At 41.1% G+C, this 23,529-nt stretch overlaps 1 protein-coding gene across 1 annotated transcript in view; it reads left to right on the forward strand.

Annotated features, from left to right (window-relative positions):
- Positions 1 to 22,446, forward strand: part of rtn4r (reticulon 4 receptor) — a 55,229-nt gene extending 32,783 nt beyond the window's left edge. The window contains exon 2 of the mRNA XM_042488215.2: positions 20,374 to 22,446. Coding sequence (XP_042344149.1) covers positions 20,374 to 21,755 — 1,382 coding nt within the window. The 3' untranslated portion in view covers positions 21,756 to 22,446. The remainder of the gene's footprint in view (positions 1 to 20,373) is intronic.
- The last annotated feature ends 1,083 nt before the right edge of the window (positions 22,447 to 23,529 follow it).

Consider the following 23,529-nt stretch of genomic DNA (forward strand, 5'->3'; position numbering starts at 1 on the left):
CATGCAGAGCCTTGTGGATATTGTGTGAAGACTATCCTTTCAGGGTGTTCTGTTGGTTAACTCGGACTCATACAGAAAGGTAATACAAACATGCTGTGATTTGTTGCTCTTCTATATGACCACATTTGTGCTCGATTCATTGCGGCACAAACCTCTTGTCTTGCTTTCTCCTGGCTGGTGAAACTAATGATAATCTGTGGGAGCATGATTTGTTGCTGGGAGCAGACACAGAGCCTCTATTTTCTTGTTTACTCTTCTTTACCGGAGGCGGTTTACCATAGATATAGCCAACAAAAGTGGAAGAGCAAACATAATCTATTGTTAACCACTTCAGTTGCTGCACAGCTATTTCTAGATGCCCTGTAGAAATGCACTGGTGTACCTGTGAAGCTACATATACTGTAACTAACGCTCACTGCGTTCTGCCTAGGAGCTATTTTTCCTCTTTGGAATATGTGTGTGTATAACCATGTCTTATGACCTTTGATTGAGCGGATTTTCCCCAAGAGAGAGAAAAAAATGATCGTCTCTTGTGCTCCTGTTTGAAATCATGCATAAATTTAATTGCCAGCCCATGATGGGGTCTATGAGAAAGCTCTAAAACGTGAGTGCTCGCATCAGTATGGACTAGTAAATTAGCATGACAGTGGCGGGTGGCAGCATTGGGAGTAAGTGGGAGGCGGTGGTGAGGACGTGGGTTACGAGCTCAGCAGAATGATTGAAATCCCTGCTGTCAGGTGATGGCTGCTCAGGTGATGCGGCACAACGCTGGCGCCTCTCTAAGCAGAATGCAGACGCAGAGAGAAGACTTTAGAGGTTTTTCATTCGAGAGGGGATCAGGAGGGATTTGGTCCTGTGCTGTCTGTTTCTTTCTTGTTTATTGTCAGGGCAGCGTGTCACATGCAGCTGGCAAACATATGCATAATGTGAAGAGGCACATGTACAAACCACTAGGTAATACAAATGCATCCAAGGGACAGGAGAGTACACATTCTGACAAATATGTTAACGCAAACAATCAATCAAAGGATGTTAAGTAGAAAAGTGGACTAATTTGAAAGACTTGATGCAACCCTTGGATATGTACATGCAGAGTGAGCAATATATTTGATGTGTTAGCATAGAACAACATATGTGGACTACTGAGCAAACAAAATAAAACCTTTTCAAAGGGTGGAAGCTGATCATGGACGCATGGAAATAAATGGATTTCAATCAATATGTTAATATCGCTGCACTTAAACCAGCTACAACATCGAAATGCTGTTTACATTGGATGGAATCAGTAATAACAATCCAGTAAATATTACACATTTACATCCAGTAATTTTGCTGATTATAAATGGTTGCTTTAACTTAGGCTGATATCCTAATACTAGTGAAAGAACTACAGTGTGTGTTTACATGGACTTGAAGAACCCATTTATGATAAGGTTTTTGTAGAAGCCTGTTTATATGTTTCACCTTGTAAACACCAATTCCATTTATGAGAAACCATGCTAGCAGGAGTGCTCGGAACGATACCCGCATGTACATACTGAATATGAATGACCCAATTTCTCTGTGCTTATGTAACACTATAACTCAAACATGATCATAACCAGGATAAGCTCATGATCAGGTTACTCCTGTCCATGTAATCGCACTTAATGAAGATGGTGGCATTGGCTCATAGGACATCTGGTGTGAGGTATGGCAAGGGTTTGAGGATGATTTTTCTATATAAATAAGAAAATATCATAAACCAGAACACTAGCAGCTAACAGTGCTAGCTCCGTAAACTGATGGAGCTAACGGTGTTAACCAGGAGAGAACATGAAGATGGGCCCTACACTTGCGTGGAGGCGCCATCCTGATATCCACGGTAACCACTGTAGGAGCACAGTGGTGGCAATGAGCTGGGATACACACATGTGGCTTACTACAACAAACCACAGAGAAGCTCGTACTACAGAACACATAGAAGAAGCATGACTTCATTCTATGCTTAGGACACCTTTACTGCACTGTATCATTGTTTGCTGCTATGCTAATGCTCTGAATGCTGCATACAGAATCTTTAAATAGGGCCAAGATTTGTTGTAGTCATGATGTGCTTTTTATTGCTCTTGCTGCCCACATTTGTTTGAATCAATATTCACATGCTTGTCCTTCACTGTTTTCTCCTGAGATTTAGACACTTGAATTGATGGGAAAATGCTCTCTCACACTTTAGTTATACAAAGAGCGCCCCCCTCTTTTCAGCATTCAGAAACAATCAAGTGTTTTAACCTGAACACAGACTAATAGCACCGGTCTACTAATTAGGCTTTGAACTCATGTATATGATGTTTTGTTGCATCAGTAGGGCTTGGATGGACCAAAAGTACCATTAAAACACTGTAATGCATTTGTATTATTTAGACATATCAGGCCCATTAGCACAAGCACTAGAAATGGTATTCATTTTACAAGCCACCAAGAGCTTACAAGCCAGAGCTCCAGGGAGAAAGGAACAGCTGAAGGATGCAGTTTAAAAATACCAGATTGTTTTTCTCCAGGGCTGGAATGACTCATTACCCAGGCAGCAAAGCAGGGAGTCTTGTCAGTTGGGTCGTCCCACAGTACAGTGACGCGCAAATTGCGCCGGCGCATCACTTACAGTGCTACAGTCGTTTTGGGACTGTGACAATACACACATACGCTTGTACTCAACTTCTTATATATGCACAAACACCTGTGTTGGAATCCAGGAAGGTGATGTGTGCAGATTGGGGGAGATTTTCTGGGAGGTAGGGTAAAGTCTCAGGCGGCTGCTAAATGCTGACGTGTTTATCCCTTCTTCTCATCTCGTGGCTCACTTGTTCAGATGTGAGGGGTGTTGGGAGATAGCCTGACCAACCCATCGCTCACTTACTGCAGCGCCAGTGTGACGACTTGCCACTATTGGATCTTTACTCTGCTCTTATCTGATGGCCGCTCTGCCATGAGGTGTTGTGAAACCGGTGCTCACACGTCACCAGCTCTCCTCCTATCTCCCTGGATGCAGCCCAAGGAGTAGCGAGGGGAGATGTTGAAGGGGTTGGAGGGCATATTGGGGGCAGAGTGGCATGGCACTCAGCCCCGGATCATCCCTCACCTGGGAGATAAAGGGCAGGAGTGATGACTTCCCAGCTTGAGCTGAGCTTTGGGCCAATGTCCGACCTTTCCAGTGAAAAAGGTGACTGATCCGTGGAGGCCTCTGATGTAAAGAACTGCCCTTATCAGGCCGACAGGGAGGAAGAGGAGGAGATAGCAGACAGGCTTGTGTGAAGAAATTTAACCGGCTCATAGCTTGGCTAGGTGGGAATATTCCTAATGTCTTTCAAGCTTCATCCCTCTCTTTTCTACTTTCTATCTTTTCCTCCCTCTATTCTCCTTATCTGAGCTCCTCTGCAGAAAAATCCATTTTCCTGCAGTAGGCCGCTTTGTCTGTGCAGGGTGCGGTGGGACTGAGGCGGGTGGTAAATAATGCACAAGTCTTTCTCCTTTCATTCTTCCAAAGGAGGGAGCACTCACTAAGACCCTCTCTGAAGTGGGCTTATTAAACCAACCAGGCCGCAGACGTTGCTTTTCCTTTTTTGGAGGGGGGCAAGGTGAGGATGAAGTGAGAATTTCCCTAAAGAAAATTTTTGCTGCAAGGGCCCATTATCCCATTCCCTCAACTTTTCCCCATTGAAACTAAAAAAAATGAATCCAAATGGGAAATGCAGCTCCCAAAATCACCAAGTGTGCCTTTGCTGTGGTGCACTGCAGAGATTCTGCAGTCAGTATGTGCCTGATCCCTTGCCGGAAGATAAGATTGCCGACGTCCTGGTGGATTCTCAGATGGTGTAAGTTTTGGTGGTGAGAAAGAGGAGCAGATGGCTGTCGTCCTCTGGACAGAATTCAAAGCAATGGCTGATAAAATTCAAGTTTGCAAAGCGTGCTCACCTTTCTTGACAAGCAGCGCTGTAACCTTGACTTGAAAGTGATGACTTACTCTGGCATGTCCCTTTTTAGCCCTCCCTCCCTCCTGTGAGTATCATCATAGATTTTCTTTTACCTTATTTCATTTTTGATCTATTTTTTTCCCATTTGCACTACAAATAACAATGTTTTTTTATTCACCTCCTGTTTTCACCCATTTCTGTAACTCCTTTCCAGTGCTGTTTCATTTTCAGTAAAGATGCCGCAACGGTTGTCATTTCTCTTTAAAGCGTAGCAGGGAATAGAGACCTTCTAGTGTGCTTGAAGGTCTCTTTTCTCCGCTGTGCTTTGATATATATGGTAAATACTGTATATATGAGCCAACAGCAGCCGGCCGAATTCACTTTCAAAGCTGCAGTTTTCACATGCTTTGGGTTTAAGTGGAAGGTCTAGCATAGAGAATGAATCAGATGCATGCGGAGGCAGGGGAAGACATGAGATCCTATACCTCCCTAATGTCAAAATATCCACCCACGTACACTCACAGAGAGTATTGTAGCCTCCACAAATATTTACCGGATTTTCAAGAGTTTCCATTGCGCAACAAATCCCAGCACATCCCTTTGACAACACTATTTTGAAAAAGCAAGACCTGTGAAAAAAAAATCCAATGTGACGGGAGCAAAATACTGCTGAGAACACTGCTCTTGTTACAGGGCAGAACAGCAGAAGTAGGCCTCATGTTATTGGCCCTAATACATTTGCTTGCAGGAACTGACTCAAAAGATGAAAGGAAGGGAGAAGTTAGTCTTTTTCAGGTCAACATGCCTCCAGGGCTGCCTACACATCCAAAATAGATGGATCTACAAGAAAGCTGGCCAGAATTAGTTAATGCTTGCACAATGATCTACCTAATATATTTATTTATTTGATTCTTTTCATTTTCTGCTAGTCTCAGGACATCTTTCTTCCTCTGGCGATTTCTTACAGATGCTTGTGGGCACATTGTGTCTCTGTATTCCTTCCACCGCACGTCTGATGAGTCATGCACAGGGACCAGAAAGGAATTAAACAGTCATTGTTCGAGATAATGGATAACTAATGGCCACCATATGAGATGGTGTTTGAGAGCATGTGTTGTGTGAGATTGAAAAATTGAATGTGCTATAAAAATGAGTTGAGAGATTAAACATGCTGACATTGTGATGTGATGAAATAGGTCATGTAAATACCACCCGCACAACACCAACAAGCCGGTCAGTCACCACAAACCTGCCCACCTCATCCAAGCTTTCTGTTATTCATCTTTAATTTCATTGTGTCTGCACTTTTAGTGTGAAAAAGAACTGCAACAACATCTGACTTCTAAACTGCATTCAACCCACGCATTTTGATACAGGGTGAACTAATGAATACTTATTTCTTTTTCTTTTTATCAGTTTTCCTGTGAGAACTAGACACAGATGGCCATCTTCAAGGATGTTCCACCTTTAACATTTTACATTCCCAAATAAAGGGCCATTACAAAATGTTATATAATTACTACACAGTCACAGAGTGGTAATAGACAGAGCGGGAGGAGGAATTATGTAAATGTTAAAATGTTTTTCAAAACTCTTGTAGACTACAAAACTTTATTAAATAACTTTTAAAAACTATCTGCTCTTGAAATTTATAATTAATCCTTCAATTGACTTAATGCAGCCTAGGGTGCATTCAATCTGAAAACTGTGTGTGCTGTTTTCCTACACCTCGAGCTGCAATGTGTAGCCTATATAAACCAAATTCTGGTAGATCTTTACTTATTGTACATGCAGTTTTCATTTTTATTTCAAGCATGCTTTGGCAATGTGGATGTATGTGTCCCATGCCAAAAAAAAGCCACCTTGAAATTGAATTCAACCCTGCTTAATTAAAAGGCAGTGCACTTGTGTAACAAGGTATTAAATGCATCACCTTTCCTGTTTAAGTGAACATTATGCTGTATTTTTGGGGGGCTGAACGTAGCACTGATCTCACTCCAAGGGCGTCAAAAATGTGACTTTGGGTAGTGGCCCGCAGCATCAGATATGGGCGCAAAATGCACACTTTCACGCCTGAATCATTATTAGACATTTAGAGGACATAATGTATGGAGCACAAAAGGCCACTTTGGGCAAGTGGGAGGGGATGGGCCCAATAAGCACAGAACTTTGATACAGGACACCAGTGTTTGTGTCCCATGTAAAATTAAAAAATGTTGAGTTTATTATGTCAGCTGTCAATGTTAAAGGCTATCCCTGATGTTGTTAGAGTGATGCTGGAGGCTTTTGTCCAAGCAACAAAATATGAACAGAAGGGATAAGATCATGTTGTTTGAAATCATGTGCCAAAACACATTAGCTGGAAAAAGTGCAGACTACATTTGGTTTCCTTGGTTTATTACAGATTACATTTGGATTTTTTGTTATCAATACTGCCCATGACTGAAGCTATAAACTCATTTTTTGAATATTTATAAATTATGAGTAGATTTGGCAAACTTGTAAGCAATTATTTCACATTTTTGCTATTAAATCCAGCAGATATCTCCATATTCGCATTCTTAAGAATGTTGTTGTTTGTGTCTTATTAATGTAGGTCCAGTATTTACTCTTGGTTATAACTGTGAGATGCTAACTTTGCCCATCTCCTGTTTGGTGCAGTGCAAGTAGCTCACAGTGGATTTTAGAGCTTTTTCTCTTAAAACTGCTCAGAACTGATGCATCAGGTGATACACTCTTTGGGTTTGTCACAACAAACAACCCATTACAGTTAGTTACATAGTGATTTGGCCCATGTGTTGACATGGGTGTCCTTTTATCAATTAGTTCTGATTTGTATTTATTTTTTAAATCATATTAATTGCAAATTTTCAGAAACAGCTCACATGTTGAATTGCATGTGTGGATATTGGGGATGCATGTACACGTGTATACCTGTATATGTGTGTTCGTGCTTGCCATGACACATGGTTACAGAATGCATTGTATCCCCCTCAGTGAGGATGAGCTCAGTGATGTTTGCGGTTCTTTGAAGCCGCACTTGCCGGCAAAAGCTTGTCTTTCTGGGCTTGCCCCGTCTCAGTCAGTCTGAGGTGATTGCAGATGACACATTCGCAGCCAGTCTGCATAGTCAGCTGGTCAACCCAGCAGAGTGCAATATTGCGAAACTGGAGAAGACTGATGAAGGTTAGATGACACATTATGGCAGCAAAAAGAGGTGTCAATAATGGTTTGTCTTGTGAGGAATTCTCAGGCACATTTTTGCTGCCTCTCGCCTCAGGCAGTGGATCTACTTTTATCATTCATTGCCTTTTCACATTAATGAGAAATCAGCCCACTCAGAATGCCTCTTTGTGCTGTACAATACATTCACCTATACATATACCCTTGGAATGACTAATGTACATGCTTGCAAATGTTTCTATCCTGGGCGCAAGGGCTCTGCAAGGTTAAGTAGAGCGTCTATGTCAAGAACAAAGCAGCAGAGGTGTTGGCAATTTAGAAATCCTTTTTGGTTTCCCCTGGAGCTACACTTTGCTACACAGCGATTCTCCAAACAACTAAATGGATTATTCACCGAATGACTTTGGTTTAGTCTAGGCCGGTCAAAGATTAAGTGCTCGTTTGATGTATTTTTTCCCCAATTGTAACTCACACAAACACAACACTTCATCAGGACCTAGTTTCTCTTCGACAAGCACAACAAGTGCCAGTCTAAGAGGGCCTGCTGCCAAACACAGGAATTTCGTAGTAATGAAGCTGTCAGAAAGATGTGGAGTGGATAATGTTCGCACCCGCTTCACTTCCAGGCCTGGAAAAACAGAATAGACCATTGTTTGAGAGCTCAACTATGCCTACAGCAAAGACAGGCTACAATGACATCAAACTGCGTAACCACTCATTACAGCATGTTCTCTGCTCAGACCACCTCAATGTGTTTTCTCATCTTCACATGCCCAAATATACACGGCTGCCTGTGGGCACTGTCACTGCTCTCGCTCTCTATCCAGCTGACACTTCACATGAGGAGGTGCTAGCATTATCTGAAGCTATCATCCAATATTTACTGGGGCTGTTATCCTTTTTTGATAATACAGCAGTGATTCATTAGGGCTCATTTGTTTTCATGCCAGTGCAGTGCATTAACTGTGAGGGCTCGCAATCCTCAGCAATTTCAAATTGTTGACACAAGAGCCCCTGAATTGCATGAGAGACCATTTTTATGAGTGGTGAATCATGTTTTAAATGCATGGTAGGCCTATGTAATTTTTGTTTTTTCTAAATAAATGTTACATAATGCAGAGCGGGTTGACCCAAAATGCAGGCAACAGCAGGCTATAGCAACTCAAAAGGATCACTCTTTATTTCAAGGACACAGTAACTGAACATCACACGAACGCATCAAGGATCAAACAGAGACTGAACTAAAAACCAGGACTTAAATACAAACTAGTCTGACGAGGGGATTGAATGCAGGTGGAGAAAAAGGGTGGAGAAGCTCAGGTGAGGGGAATAAGGTGATTAGGCAGATGAGCAGGCAGGGAGCTAACAAGGCTGTGAGTGAATGATAGGAGAAGCAGCCTAGGAACACAGGAGAGGAAAAACACAGTAAACAGAATCCCCAAAAGTAAGAAAACGCAATCTTCTTAATAATAAACCAACCAAGTGACAACAAAGACAAACTTACAAATAAAGGCAACTTAAATGAGTTCTATACACTTAGACCAGCCTTCTCAAAAATCTAAAAAAATTTAGGAAACGGCAGACTGTTACAATAATAACTATAACACAAGACAGGCTTTAATGATTTTGTGAAGTAGTATTTGATCAATCATGAAAGTCTATTAGATGCAATTCAGACTGAATCATGTTACATTTAATCCTGTTATGTTATATGATTCTCATAAAAATATCCACAAGTCAGTCACATAAGCTTGCTCATGCATCATTAGCATAAGTTGAGCTGACTACTTTTATTGTACTAGGTTTAAGAAAAGATACCATGGTTGAACAAATAAATTAATGACAGAATTTGATTAAAAAACGTATGAAGCATCAGTTCATAAAATTTTACCAACATTATTATCCCCATATCCCACCCCACCTAATCATGCTGAATCTCAAATTTGTGGAAGATTGCAGCTAAAATTATCAGAGCACAGTCATTCTTACATCCTCAAAGCAGTTTGCCCCCCTCCCACCCCCCGACATTCACAAATATGAGCAAAATTAAAATTTGATATGTTGATTGAGGGGTGGCACAGTGGCTTTGTGGTTAGCACTGTTGCCTCACAGCGAGAGGGTCCCTGGTGGCGGGGGCCCTTCTGTGCAGAGTTTGCATGTTCTCCCCGTGTCTGCGTGGGTTCTCCCCGGGGTCTCCGGCTTCCTCCCACAGTCCAAAGACATGGTTAATGGGGTTAATCAGGTTAATTGGTGACTCTAAATTGCCCTTAGGTGTGACTGTGAGTGTGTATGGTTGTTTGTCTATATGGTCTGGCGAACTGTCCAGGGTGTAACCCTTCCGCCCAATGACAGCTGGGATTGGCTCCAGCCCCCCCGCGACCCTTACGAGGACAGGCGGTTACAGAAAATGACTGACTGATATGTTAATTGAATAATTCATCTGTGGGATAGCCCAGCACTGTTGTCCATGGCCAAAAACAATCAAACTTATTATAACTTGAAATGTATTAAAAAGTTTAATGTTTTAAAGTTGCCATACTCCTCTTATACTGAATGTTGTTACTGTACTCCTTTCACAGTGGGGGTTTAATTTTAAAATTAAACTATTTCAAAGTCTGAGGTGTCTGTCTGACCTATGCCATTTACTGACTCCAGAGCAACATACTTCCTCTTTGAATTGCACATTTTGGGAACTGTAATGATAAAACTCAGAACATAGCCCATTCAAATGGAAACAAAAGAAAAGAACATTAATAGAAAGAAATCCCACAAAAAGAGCTTCTGACACTATTAGCTTTTGTGATCTTTTTTACAGAATTAAGGCAATAACTGTCCTTATATTCTCATATAAAGGGAGGACTGACATTTGCCTTTATCTGTGCTGTTGGGAAAGCAAAAAAACCTTTCTGTAAACATGCACAACACATACAGTACCATTCACATACAAAACAATGGCATTTCAAAGCATAAGCTATCACATACCCCCTGGCAGAACTGCATAACATATAGAATGACATATAGGACCAAGCAAACACAGCTCATAGTTCAGTTAAAGTACTCTGTTGGAGTGCTTAATATTATACTGTATGAGTTTAAGTCCCAACTGAAATATTGCTGTTTCCTCATTTGTGTGTATTTCTTTGCTGGATAGATTCTCACACAAATCCTCTTAAGCACTTGAGGAGGATGACACGTTCTGTTTTAAACAAAAAAAGGATGCCTCCTTAAATGTTGTTAACACCTGTGCTAAAGTCTGCCTGAGAGCAAAGCAACACCAAGACACATGGGGCATGTACTGTAGCAGCTACCCTCATTTATTTTCTCTCCAGCCATGTGTAGATAAGATAAAGCCTTATACACTCTGTTAAGCAAAAATGCTTGGCTGCACTACTGGCAGCCCGCACGGTACAAAACCCAAAGTAGGCCATTCCGAATTTTCCCTCCTCTGTGGCCTGAAAAGTGCATCTGGACACCCCCATGCACTCATGCTCGGTGGATGCCTGCATTATTTTCAGCTTACGATACTTGAATTATGCATTTTACATGGTTTCATATGTGGAAATTGCCCATGTCTGTGACATGTGGAGGCGGGCACAAAGCTGGATTTGAGCCATTCTGCAAAACCTCACGGGTAGACTTGACTCCCAACGCTTTCTGTGGTACATTTCATAGTGAGCTGTAGCAGTACTGAGGGCGACTTGGTTTGCAGCCAACTATACAATAGAGTTGTGAGGAATGTGCCATTTTTGCCCCCTAATCCAGTGGCACTTTGCCACCACGCAGCAATTAATCCTCTGTAGTGGCATTTAAGCATACCTAACTCCATTTTAGCTATCTTTAAATGCACCTAAGAAGATAAAGCATCGTAATTTTAGCACCTAAGTGGACTGATAGTTGTAGGAGTGCTGCTCATATATACAGTCAGACATGTGAAAAGTATCCATCCTTTACTCACACCAAGTGTACATGTCATAGAGTAGTAATCGTCATGGGGAGTTCTACAGCCTGTGAAAACAGTTGAATAATGTTTCCTGTGGCTTTGGGGGAGCTTTGTCGGGTCTAAGAATTTTTTCAAGTGACGATGCTGAACCGTGGCTTGTAGACTACAAATTTGTAATGAAGAACCTGCAATAGAAGCTATCACAGGGTTTGAAAGTCATGGACATTATTCTTCCTAAGTAGACCCTTTCCACCTGGTGATTTATTAACAGATGCAGTTGTGGGATCAATTAATATTTGAGCTTTTGCATAGTCACACTTATTGGAACTCACGTGCGCTAGCATGCACATCACAACAAACAGCACAGCAGTACGAACAACAAGCAGAGAGGAAACGTGACTTCATTTTCTCTTTAGGACGCCATTACTCCAAAATAGCAAATAGTGGTTTGCTCCTATATTAATGCTCAAAATGTGGTATGCAGAACCTTTAAGCAATACCCAAAATAAAATACTACAATTCAAGTGAGAATCAACAACCCAGATATTATTTCAAAGGTTATAACTGCACTTTTGTCGAAAGTACTGTTTTTGCATTCAGACAGAGTGTCAGTGTTAAATTATAATTACTGGAGAGTTTAAGTGCAGGCAGAATTTTAAAGTTGCAGCCAGTTAATGGGGAGCAAGTCTGAATTTTTAACTTTAATCTTTACCATTAGGTAATTTCATCCTTAACAATTTATGGTATTCTATGAAAGAACAATATTTGGCTATGAGATGTTGTGAAATACAACTATAGAATGGTATATGGAAGTACATGTACAGTACACAAATTCATATCTAGGTGTAGTAAGGTATTTTTCCACCACTTTGTAAATGTTGAGACCACACAGTCTTGACTTATATCCCGCTGAGTGAGGATTTGAGCAGCTGGGAGGTCAGTGCATCACTCAAGGGTCGATGGTAATTTGATGTCAGTTGTTGAAAGGGAGAACTCTTCGCTTCCACTTTCGACTCCAATTGTCTGCCAGTTGTGCAGGGATTCGATCCGACAGCCGTCTGATTGCAAGCTCATTTTCTCACTGTGACATCACCAGCCCCCTGCCTGTCTTTATCTGACAAGAATATATGTGCACATACATGCTTGCGGATCCATATAGATGCTCTTTTTCCAAACAAACACTCTTGTCTGGCTTAGTTTTTCCTCCTGCCTGCCGACCTCCGGTTTCCTCAGTTATTCATGAGCCATCTGCTTGGGCAAGTGCTGTGTCAGATGTGTGTCAAACAGGACCTCATCTGTCCCCCCTGTTCGTCTTCTAATTGTGTCCTCGTCTGCATGCTGAAGCTGCCACTGATGCCCCTGCAACACTCAACGGTTAGTCGAGGGACTCCGACTCCACTCTCTGGTCCATCATGTCCTAAATAACCTGTTTGATCTGATGTGTGCATCTTTATTTAAGATCACAGCATCTGGTTCATCAATGTTGTAAAGGCAAGCACAAATCTGTCATTGTGTGCTTGTCTGTATGTTCGTTTTGTGCGTTAATTAGAAAGCGAGTTACGGATGACTCAAATTTCCATTGAGATGCAGAAATATAGGAAAACTTTTCAATGGCAATCATTGTGGTTGTGCACTTTCATTATAACCAGAATCACATCGTTGTTGCTTAGACACCATAAGGAAGTGAAATCGGACAAAGAGAGGTTGAAAAATTACTGGAATGTGCAAGTGAAGAAATCTTTGACCTTGAAGTAAGAATAATTGTGTTGGAAATCGAGTCAAAGAAGAAAAGTAGCCCTTTTGAACACTGTGAAAGGGTGAATGTGGTGGCCATAAAAGGGCCAATGCTGCTTTCTGATCACAACCTTTTCCATATGAATATGCCCTACCCACCAATCCCAGTGCAATTCAGTGATGCTCTTGAAAGTGAAGACCATTTCTTCTCTTTAATAAAACTTTTTTTCACAGGCTTATGAGGTGAAAAGAGGTTCAAAGCAAACTTAAATGGAATATTCTCCTGGTCTGCCATGACAGTGTAACTTCAGGCGACTCTGTAATTCTCGCCCTTCAAAAGTAGTACTCTAGTTGAGTGAAAGTAGAAGCTCTGATTTTGGTATGTACTCCAAAAAGTTTAAGTAGACCAAAAAGGATTAATTTATGGCAATAAAAGTGCATAATAGTTGCTTTACATCCAGGATGCCATCACTTAAAGCCCATGAGGGCGAAAAGTGAGTCCCTCAGGAGTTAAATATATTAATTTTTGTCCAATTTCCTCATAGTTTCATATTGTTGAAGTGAATGGTCCACTTTGTGGCTCATAAAAGAGTGCTGAACTTTCAGTGTGTCAATTTCTACCACTAATTAAAGGGACATTTCACCCCTAAACCAAAAATGCATATTTTCCCCTCTTACCTGTAGTGCTAACAAACCTCAATAGTTTTTGTGTGAGATTTGGAGATATTGCCATAGAGATGTATTCCTTCTCCTTAATATAATGGAATTAGATGGCACTTGGCTTGTGATGCTCAAAGCACCAAAAAGATACAGTTGAAAAATTCAGCAGCAATGTCTTTGTCCAGAAATCACAACCCAGCTACTCAAGATAATCTGCAGATCTATTTTCTTTCCACCAAAGTACACCAACCAACCGTATTACTGTGCAGAAGGAACCCAACTGACCACCAGTGTTGTTAGACAGTGATATTTGATTGAAGTTGTGCTGTCAGATGACCAGAATTGAATGTTAGAATCTAATACCAAAGTTAATTTGACGCAGAACACTGAAAACAGATTGATATTTCTTTGGTTTTAAGTTGTGCACTTAAGAAACCAAAATCTTCATCATCTCATCATCTCTTCAACATCTCGTGCCAACATCAATTTGACATAGAATACAAACATTTTGTTGTATGTTACAGAGAACAAAACCCAACATCTGCAAAACGTCATAATGCTAATTTCCACACAGAATTATTGTTGTCTCGTTGTTATTGATTTAAAAATATTGGCAACCCCATTTTTATTTAAACCAAAATTTAATGTCTGTGTGACTTAAGCGTCCAGCATCTCTCAGACATCATATTGACTTCAGGTGCTTGCTGGGAAGTCTGCATCCACTCATGGATTAGATGGTCATGATAGCGCAAGATTGAAATATTTATGGCGTCCGGCTTGGCTGAGCTGAAACTTTAGCGAAGTCAGTGGTGCTAGGTGAGCTAGCAGTAGATTCACACTTCCTTTTGCATTGTACTTTTTGAAGATTCGAGTTCCAAAAGCTGAGTGCCATCTAGTTTTATATATTCAAGAGAATGCAGAAATCTCTGCAGTTGATATCTCCAACACTATAAAGAGCACAACAGTTGAGGGTAAAAAATGGGTTTTTGATTTGGGGGGTGAACTGTCCCTTTAAATCTCAGGAGAAGTGTCTGACTAATCCCACAAGAAATGTTCAGGATTATTTGTCAAAACCAACCATAATCATCAAGGTTGATAAAACTGCTGATATTCTGGGTAAATGTGATTAAGGAACCTTTTTTACATAACTATCTGCTTTTGCACAATTTAAAAAGGATTTATCATGGCGAGATAGTCAGATTGACCACATGTCATATTTGTTTGTTCAGGAAAAAACTGGCCATTCTGGAGTACCAGAAGGGAGAGCAGAGGGAAGCAGAACAGTCAGCCATTGATGACGGGCTCGAGAGAGAAAACAGAAATCAACAAATTCAACACAGACAAAAACAGTGTGATAATAATTGATACAAGAAATGGTAGAGTCCCAGTCTGCCTGTCTGTTTACCTAAAGTATAAAAGTCAAATTTGGAAAACTCAAACTCTAACCCCTGAAAATAATGAAGCATAGCGTCAAGATGTGGTCTCTCTAAAACAAGAAATAAATACGTAAAAAAATTATATATATTTTTTCTCTGAGAAGAGTGCAATCTTCACATTTGTGTGTTCACTGCTCATAAGAAACTAGTGTTTGTGAGTCTGCGAGTCGGCACTGAGTTATTGCCCTTTATTACTCTCAGTTCACAAAGTCATTTATAGCTGCATTGGCTGTGCTAAAATTGGGCTTCATACAACTGTCATATCATATACAGTCTCACCAAGTAATTCCTTTCAGCGGGATATAAAAACAATTTATGTATGCATGGATAAATTCACACAAGATACATGACCTCAGAGAGAGGATCATGACTATAATAAATGCAGGCCCGCCTCTGAGCAACACAATAATGTATGATTTCAGAAAGAGGCCAGGAGGTCCCTCTGGAGAACCACTGTGATTCATCTCTGACAGAGACATCACTTCCACTTCAGGCCGAGGGGATAAGACTGTCATGTTTGCCGTCCCTGCCCAATCCCCAGCCCTTCAAAATAAAGCCACCGTGATGAATCGGGAGGCCTTCTCAATGTGTTGTCCCGACATGCCCTCTGTGTTCGTCGCAGGGTTTTAGAGCATGAGGAAGGGTTTAAATTTGTGTTGTAGTTTCACAAAAAGACAAAGGAGCGCTGAGAGTTTCGTTAGAGCTTCAAAACATGCCAGGGACACATGCAAATGAGCGAGGAGTCTGGCTAAGTGATGCACTCATAAAATAAGTAAACAAAGCTGTCTGTGCCCACTCATAAGACTCCTGTGGGCATCTTTTGCTTTTGCTACTGAATGTGGCAGTACTGTAGTACTCCAGATTGCTCTGGTCTCTAGACCACTTTGTAAATGTCTCTGTCTTGTGTCTGTCTTGACTGTATTGTTACTTTGTCTTATCTCATTCTCAGACAAAGAGGACTCTATATTTTAATTTGAGACCCATCATGATCACACCAGAGGGTATATCATTACAGTGCCTGTACAAAAACAAAAATGTTAAATAAAGTCTGAGTTTTAGTTTGTGAATTGTACCATGACTTTCGGGAAAGCTCGTTTTTTGTTGTTTTTTTTTTTAAAAGGGGGATGGGGTGCTTGTGCGTGCCTGAAATAGTATTGACTTTGACTGTTGCTGCAAGGAAACAGTCATAGCTGTAAGCAAGTAATCCTACTTGCTTAGTGTCTGTAAATTGGGTATATAATAATCAATAAATAACCCTAATGGCCACATAAAACCTCCAGATGGGTTTGAAAACCAAACATGATGCAATGCAGTCAACTAAAGCAGGACACAATATATTTTGCAGAGTCATGTACACTATTTCTGTAGTTATCTGCACAAATAAGACACAGATCAAATAGCAAAATAGTCAATGAACACACAAATCTATGAACATCAAATTAAAAAAGAACAATTTCTCTGTACAATCATCATCAGGTGCAAGGGACACATATCAACAAACCAGCCTATAACAACACACGCATGCATGAACAAAATAAGATAAGCCAGGCTGGCAAGGAATCCCATCTTCATCAACACCTATCACAGTGCCACCAATAAATAAAACTCTTGAATGGTAATGGCCCTTTAAACAGGAGAGACTGCAGCACAAAAGTTTTGAAGAAAATAGGTTTTTTTGTGATATTTGAGATAAAGCAAGTGAAGTTAATATTACTGAGCCACCACACTTCAGTTGTGATGGTAGGAATAGCATGCATGATGACATCTTCATTGAAATGAATTAGCATGCATGAGTCATACATCAATATTTGCCTGATTTTACACGTTCAATTATAATGAAGATATGGAGAAACAGAAATGTATGGCAAAAGCAGCACATTGTCAATATTTCAGAGACATCCCAAAATTTCAGAAATCGTGTTTTCATGTCTCATCAAGAGAGCATTAACATAAGAGGAAATGGGCAAAAGCCAGCTGGGATGCATATCAAAGACAAAAATTTGCAAATTTGCACATACCATATACTCTAATTGTTCAATGTTTATTTTTATTGATCGTTAGCTATGTTATATAAATTTAGTTATTTCTGTTCATTTCTGTTTACCTCCTGTTCTTGTTAGTAATAAATATATAAGATAATAATAAAATATTTGGTCGGAGGGGGGCGCCAGGGGGAGGTTGTCCAGGGCACCGAATATATGTCCAGAATTGCTCTCAGTGGTGCCCTGAAAGATGATTAAATTGATTTCAGCTCCTTACTGTTTGTTTGTATTTGTTTGCTCACAGACAACAAAGGATATAAAATCCATAAAGTTCGTCTCTGCAGTGCCTTCTGATAATTTTATCTAGGCATTTCTCATGGTACACTTACATACACACATATACATACATGGCAATATAAGAGGTAAATGAGGAGGAATCTTTAATTTATATGGGTGTTTTTAAGGAAATATGGATCTTTCAGATCAGTTTGAGGAATGCCTAGTTTGCATGACTCACATTTTATCATAAGTGCGGCATGTAATGTTGGATTTGCACTGGTCTGGTCTTGACTTGGTCTAAAAGTCTTGGTCTCCTCCTGGTCTTCATCATTACTCAGCCTCGGTTATGGTGGTCTTGACTACAACACTGGATTTAGGGTCATTACACTGCTGCTAGAGAATTCATACCAGTAGTTTTTGATTAAGTTGCAGTCAGCTGATGTTACCTATCTGTATTTATTTACTTTAAGCCTGATGTTTTTCTCTTAGTATTTAATCTCTTTCTGACCATGGAACAAAACTCAACAAAAATATATACTAATACACTTCTTTACGGTGAGGTGTTAAAGAAGGACAAGGCAGGTTTTATTGCAGGTCTTTTAGGTTGTCCTGCCTGAAGCTGGCAGAGTAAAATCTTCACCTTCACAATCCAAGCAAGGGACACTGAGAGGCCAATATCCTTTTTTTTTGGTAGAAGACTGAAATCAGCCCAATTTGATGTCCTAACCAGACTGTCCTCAGTGGCATCATATGATTTTGAGGAATTTGTTTTGACAGACAATTCAATTAGTCCAGCAGGGAAGCTGTGGCAGCTGTATCACCACAGAGTACTGGTTGCCCACAATTCTTTAACCTGCCATATAATGTCGGGCTCCTATTGTAAAAAGAAGTGGTTGTCCTAGAAGAGAGGAAGGGGTAATGTGATGTACTCTACTCAAAGCTGAAGTGGCTACAGTGTCAGTTGAGAGGAAACAAAGAGGCTTGTCTGCTCTTAAACAGAGTGATGATTGGTACTGTACAATAATATAGCTCTCAAAAGAGAGGCCACTGGCAGGGTCTGAAACAGGAAGGCGGTGCTCAGAGCCATGTTTTGACACAGCAGATAGGGGAAGATTAAGTGTTGAAACCAAAGCTGGCAGAAGACGATAAGGAATGGATTTTTTTTTTCACCCACAACCTTGTTGCTGTATTTTAAGATATTTAAGTTTGTGTAAACAACAGCTGTGAGGACAAACAGCTAAGCACTAGTTCCTTTTTGTGTAATTTCCTCTACGATTTAGATTTGGAGCAAAGATAACACAGCAGTGATGAAAACGAAAGGGGAAAGACCAACATTGTTGACCAATCAATGGTGTGAACACAACATCGGCTGTACATAGATACAAATCTCTAGAGTCTAAGGTGGGAGCTACAACTGTGAAGTCAGGCAGAGGTTATTCAGCAATGTGCTAATGTAAGAGACATAGCACAAAGATGTCTGGAAGCCGTGACTAGCAGATACTTGTTTGTAACATCTGGTAATGCAATCAGTGCGGCGCAGATGAGAAGATGCAGATAGTGAGCAAAAAAATAATTGGGACGGAGTTGATGACATTGCGGGGCTTACGCTGTCATTCAACAGATGCTAACAAAGACAAGACATATTATGCCGAGAGCTGAGGAAACCAGGCTTTGACATGCAACGCGTGGGTGGAAATAGCCTGTTAATGAATAGACAGCAGAGGGGGGAAAAAATGAAGATGGCAGAGGAGATACATGAAGCGTGCTGTGCGATAAAATATGGCTATTGTTAGGCGGTGCTGAGGGAAAAGTGCTGCGATGCAGAAAGAGTGGAAAGTCTTGACAGCTTTCCGGTGGCAGTCTGACGGCTGAGCAGGGAGATTGGAAGGAAAGTGCAGCAGAGGGCTGCTGTCAGGCCACACCAGAGCTCCGTTTAACAAGGTCCAGAGATGAGCTGCACCGCAACACATTGCAGGGGAATGAGAAGAGGGAGAGGGGGGCGGGCGGAGGGAGGGCTGAGTAAGGCTCATGCATTTTCCAGAGCTACCTGTCATGCCCGCAAGCCTGGGATTCCTCACATGTGCATGGGAGCAGAGATTGGAAACCCTCAGTAAGGACAGGAGTTGAAGAGGATTCAGAGATTTGGAGGAATACCTGCCATTATATGCTGCTGCTAGACATGCCTGAGACACTTTGACACCATCATCTCTACATGAAGTATTGTTCAAGCCCCTGTGGATGCACTTCATTTTTTAAATTTTTTTTAACCACAGTTGTACCTACAACAGTGCAATGTCAGAAGTGATCATTCATATGTAGTAATTCAGTCTATTTCATTCACCGGGGCACTGTGAAGCAAGATGATCCACGGTGGAGGACATGCAGAAATAATTAATGCGAGCAAATGCGGAATACGCCTCATTTTAAACATGGATGCCTTCAGGGCAAACACATACAAGGATCTTTACAAGCTTCGCCCTGAGTGGTACCACACCCCCCATATATCTCATCTTCATGCTGCACTCAGAAAAAATGCTTCAGTCATGGCTGCACAGTCGAAAGTCTAGCGGGGCCTCTGTAGCGCTCTTTCCACCTTGGCCCCAGGCATCAATCTCTTAGCCTGGCATGAAAGCTTATCTCCCAGCGTCAGGCTAAATGTCAACCTCAGGAATGCTGAAACACCATTAGTTATGTCCGCCCTAATAGAGCAAGCTAATTCCACATAAAAGCCACCCACCCAATTTTAAATGAGCTTGCCGTCACAGGGCTCTCTACAGCTGTTTAGGTCCTTGCGTCAGCAGAGGCAGCAGGGAGATGTGTCCCTAGATCCGAATAACATCACTGTTAGAATACGTGCTGAATCACCGTTATGTGGAGGATTCCCCTTTCTGCTGTAACGTGCTGAAGGTTACATAAAATGTTTTGTCTTGTGTTACTTGTGTGATTTTATGGAGAGTGCAGTCATTGGCCTTAACTGTGCAAATTGAATATTGCTCACGCATCCTAAAAACTGTCAAGAACTACACATTTATTTTCGGCTGATTCTCAAATTATGTTGTCTGATTAAAATGTGTTCTTTCAAGGGTTTATGCATATTACATCCTGACCTGAATTCATCTACAGATTTCTGCAACTATTTTAGAACTGTGACTTGTAATGTTTACATACATTATTTACGAACCCACTCTCTTTTTTTTCTGTCTCTGTAGGGGGGCGACTCCTGTTTCTGGTGATGTGGCTGCACCTTGTGCCTCAAACTGACAGCTGCCCTGCCAAGTGTGTGTGCTACAGTGAGCCCAGGCCCACCGTGGCCTGCCAACAACAAGGACTGTTTTCCATCCCTACTGAGATCCCCGTGCGGAGCCAGCGGATATTTCTCCAGAGCAACAAGCTAACGGTGGTTAGATCCACAAGCTTCAGCTCTTGCCACAATCTCACCGTTCTCTGGCTCTACTCCAACAACATCAGCTACATTGAGGCTGGAGCCTTTTATGGCTTGGAAAGACTGGAGGAACTGGATATTGGAGATAACAGCAACCTCCGTACCATCAACCCTACAGCTTTCAGGGGCTTAACTAAGTTACACACCCTCCACCTGCACAGGTGTGGCCTGTCAGAGCTCCCCGTTGGAGTTTTCCGAGGAATGTTCTCCCTACAGTACCTTTACCTGCAGGACAATAACATTCTAACCCTGCATGATGACACCTTTCTGGACCTTGCCAACCTCACTTACCTGTATCTGCACAATAACAAGATCAAGATAGTGACAGACAACATGTTTCGAGGCTTAATCAATCTGGATCGGCTGCTGCTACACCAGAACCGGGTTATCTATGTCCAGCCAAGGGCTTTTAGTGATCTTGGTAAGCTGAAATCCTTGTTCTTGTTCTTCAACAATCTCACCGTCTTAACAGGGGAGACCATGGACGCACTGGTGTCTCTCCAGTATTTGCGTTTGAACGGGAACCAGTGGATCTGTGACTGCCGGGCGAGGACCTTGTGGGAGTGGTTCAAACGTTTCAAAGGTTCCAGCTCTGAGTTGGAGTGCAATGTTCCTGAATTCCTGGCAGGGAAGGACCTGAAACGACTGAAAAGTGAAGACTTGGAGGGGTGTGTGGAAACGCCTCAAATCCAGACCAATCTTTTTAGCTCCAAGGGACAGTCTGGAAAATTCTCTTCCACTGAAAATCCTCTCGGGGACACCATTCCCAGGTGTTGTCTTGGAGATAATGACAAGTCCTCCATTCTGTCAGGCAAGAGCCGCCAAATTACTAACAACCCCCTCAAGGAAAAGGAGAACATGTCTAAGACTAAATATAAGGAGCCGGAACGAACGAAAAATGAGACCCAGAACAAGCAGAATGATGGACCACTGGGAACGTTGTCCAACAACCTGGACAAGTCTTTGGAAAATCTAAACCCTGACCTCATAGACAATCTGGAATCATCTACAGCGTCAAACAAAAAGAAAAAGAAGTGTTCCAAAAAGCCCAAATCAGACGCCCACTGCATCAAGGGCCGGGGTTCAAATTTGCAAGTGCTGCGCTTTCTCTTCATTCCCATGATCTGGATATCTCTAGCCATGTCTTAGGACTCATGATCTCATTCTGAAAAAAACAGGACTCAAGATTGTTGATGCTCATGACAATGATAACAGAAGATGCAGTGGCATCTACAACAGACAGTGACTGAAAAGTGAGGAGACGCGTTGATCCAATGCGGGCGAGGACACAATGATGATGAAGACGTTAGAGTACATTTAACAAAATGGATGCCTTTACAGAACACTACAGATCTAATGTATATAATGAATTGGTGCCCAAAATTGTTTGTTCTCTATGTACTTAACTGTACTGTGTCTAAGCTACACTTCGGAGACTTCCTCCCTCTTTCCCTCTCAAAAGCTTTTACTGCTTAGACAGACCACCAGAAGACGAAAAGTGAAGACAAAACAAAACAAAAAATCAAACAGGAAATCAGAGACAGAGCGCACACAAAGAATGTTGGGTCCATTTAATGAGGATAAACGATCTCCCCACCATTATTTATTCAAAGTGATGCATTTGTTGGGTAATGTTATGTTTTTTTATGTTTATAAAAACAAATGTTTTACCTCCCCTGATTTTAGTTCTATTTTCATGAAAGAAAGGGTTTAAGGGTAGCATTTATCGAAAGAATGCTGTCGATTTGTTTATGGAGATTGCAATGGAACCATAGATATGCATTTTATTTTACTTGTGTACAAGTATGAATATATTATGAATAAAAGTTCTTATTTCGTAGATCTTTTGATATTGTGTGATACTTTTCAGTACAACAGGGCAAGTGGATTTATGCTTCCCCATGTGAGGATTTGCTGATTATTATTATTAGTCTTTTATAGTATTGCAAAGCAGCCTGATCTCACTGTCAGAGCTTCAAAATTTGCTGCTTGGACAATGCCCTGTTTAAAATCTATGTGAGACACATCAGACTTTCCACCAACACCAATGGAAACCCATCTATATCATTATTAGACACTCAGAGCAATAGGTGTACAGAGTGAAAGTCCACTCAGGATGGCCAGGAGGGGAGTTGAGTCTAATGAACACAGGACTTTGGCTAAGTAGACAGGTGTTCGAGAGTAAAAAAACAAAAACGTTGGTTGTGGTTGTTTTTAGCTATATATCACTGCCTTTCCAGCCACATTTGAGTTACTCAAAGCTAATTGTTTTGTAGCAATAATTCACTGCCTTTCCAGTGGTGTTTAAACCACTAAAAGCAGGGTATTTCCTTCCTAACCACACCAAGTAGTTTTGTTACCTAAACCTAACCCCCTACCCCTTACAGCAGACTACTTCTGTGTCAAAATACAAAGCAAAAAGCTGCCCCTGGCAACATTTTACAAATGCCATGGTTCTGCCCAAGCAGCAAATATGACTAGTAGCGATAAGATCAGGTTGTGCAAAATTATTGTTTCTGAACTGTTGGGTTGATTAAAAAAAAAAAAAGTAATTCAAGACACTGGAATATTGCAACATTTAATGGGCATTTTCCCACAATTTAACTAACTTAATAATCACAAAAAGAATCAATAAATTAGTCAATAATAAAAAAACAAACTAAAAAAACAAAATCATTTGTTACCGCTCCAGTACCTCAAGAGAAATTGGTTAATTACTGTACCTCTTGTACTTGCAGCTCATGAAGATCTTTTGTGCTCTACTGCTGATGTACTGTTTTAATGAGGTGAAGAAAAGCTACTTTAGACGGGACTGTATTTTAAGATTGTGTCAGCAAAACTGCTCTAAATGAGGACCAAAATGCATTTGAATTTACAAAATGCATTTTGAATTTAGCAAATAACAGCAGCTCATATTATGTCT

The sequence above is a fragment of the Plectropomus leopardus genome, chromosome 4 (genome assembly GCF_026936395.1).
Source record: "Plectropomus leopardus strain MGB_pleo_1.0 chromosome 4, ASM2693639v1, whole genome shotgun sequence".
Lineage (NCBI taxonomy): Eukaryota > Metazoa > Chordata > Actinopteri > Perciformes > Serranidae > Plectropomus > Plectropomus leopardus.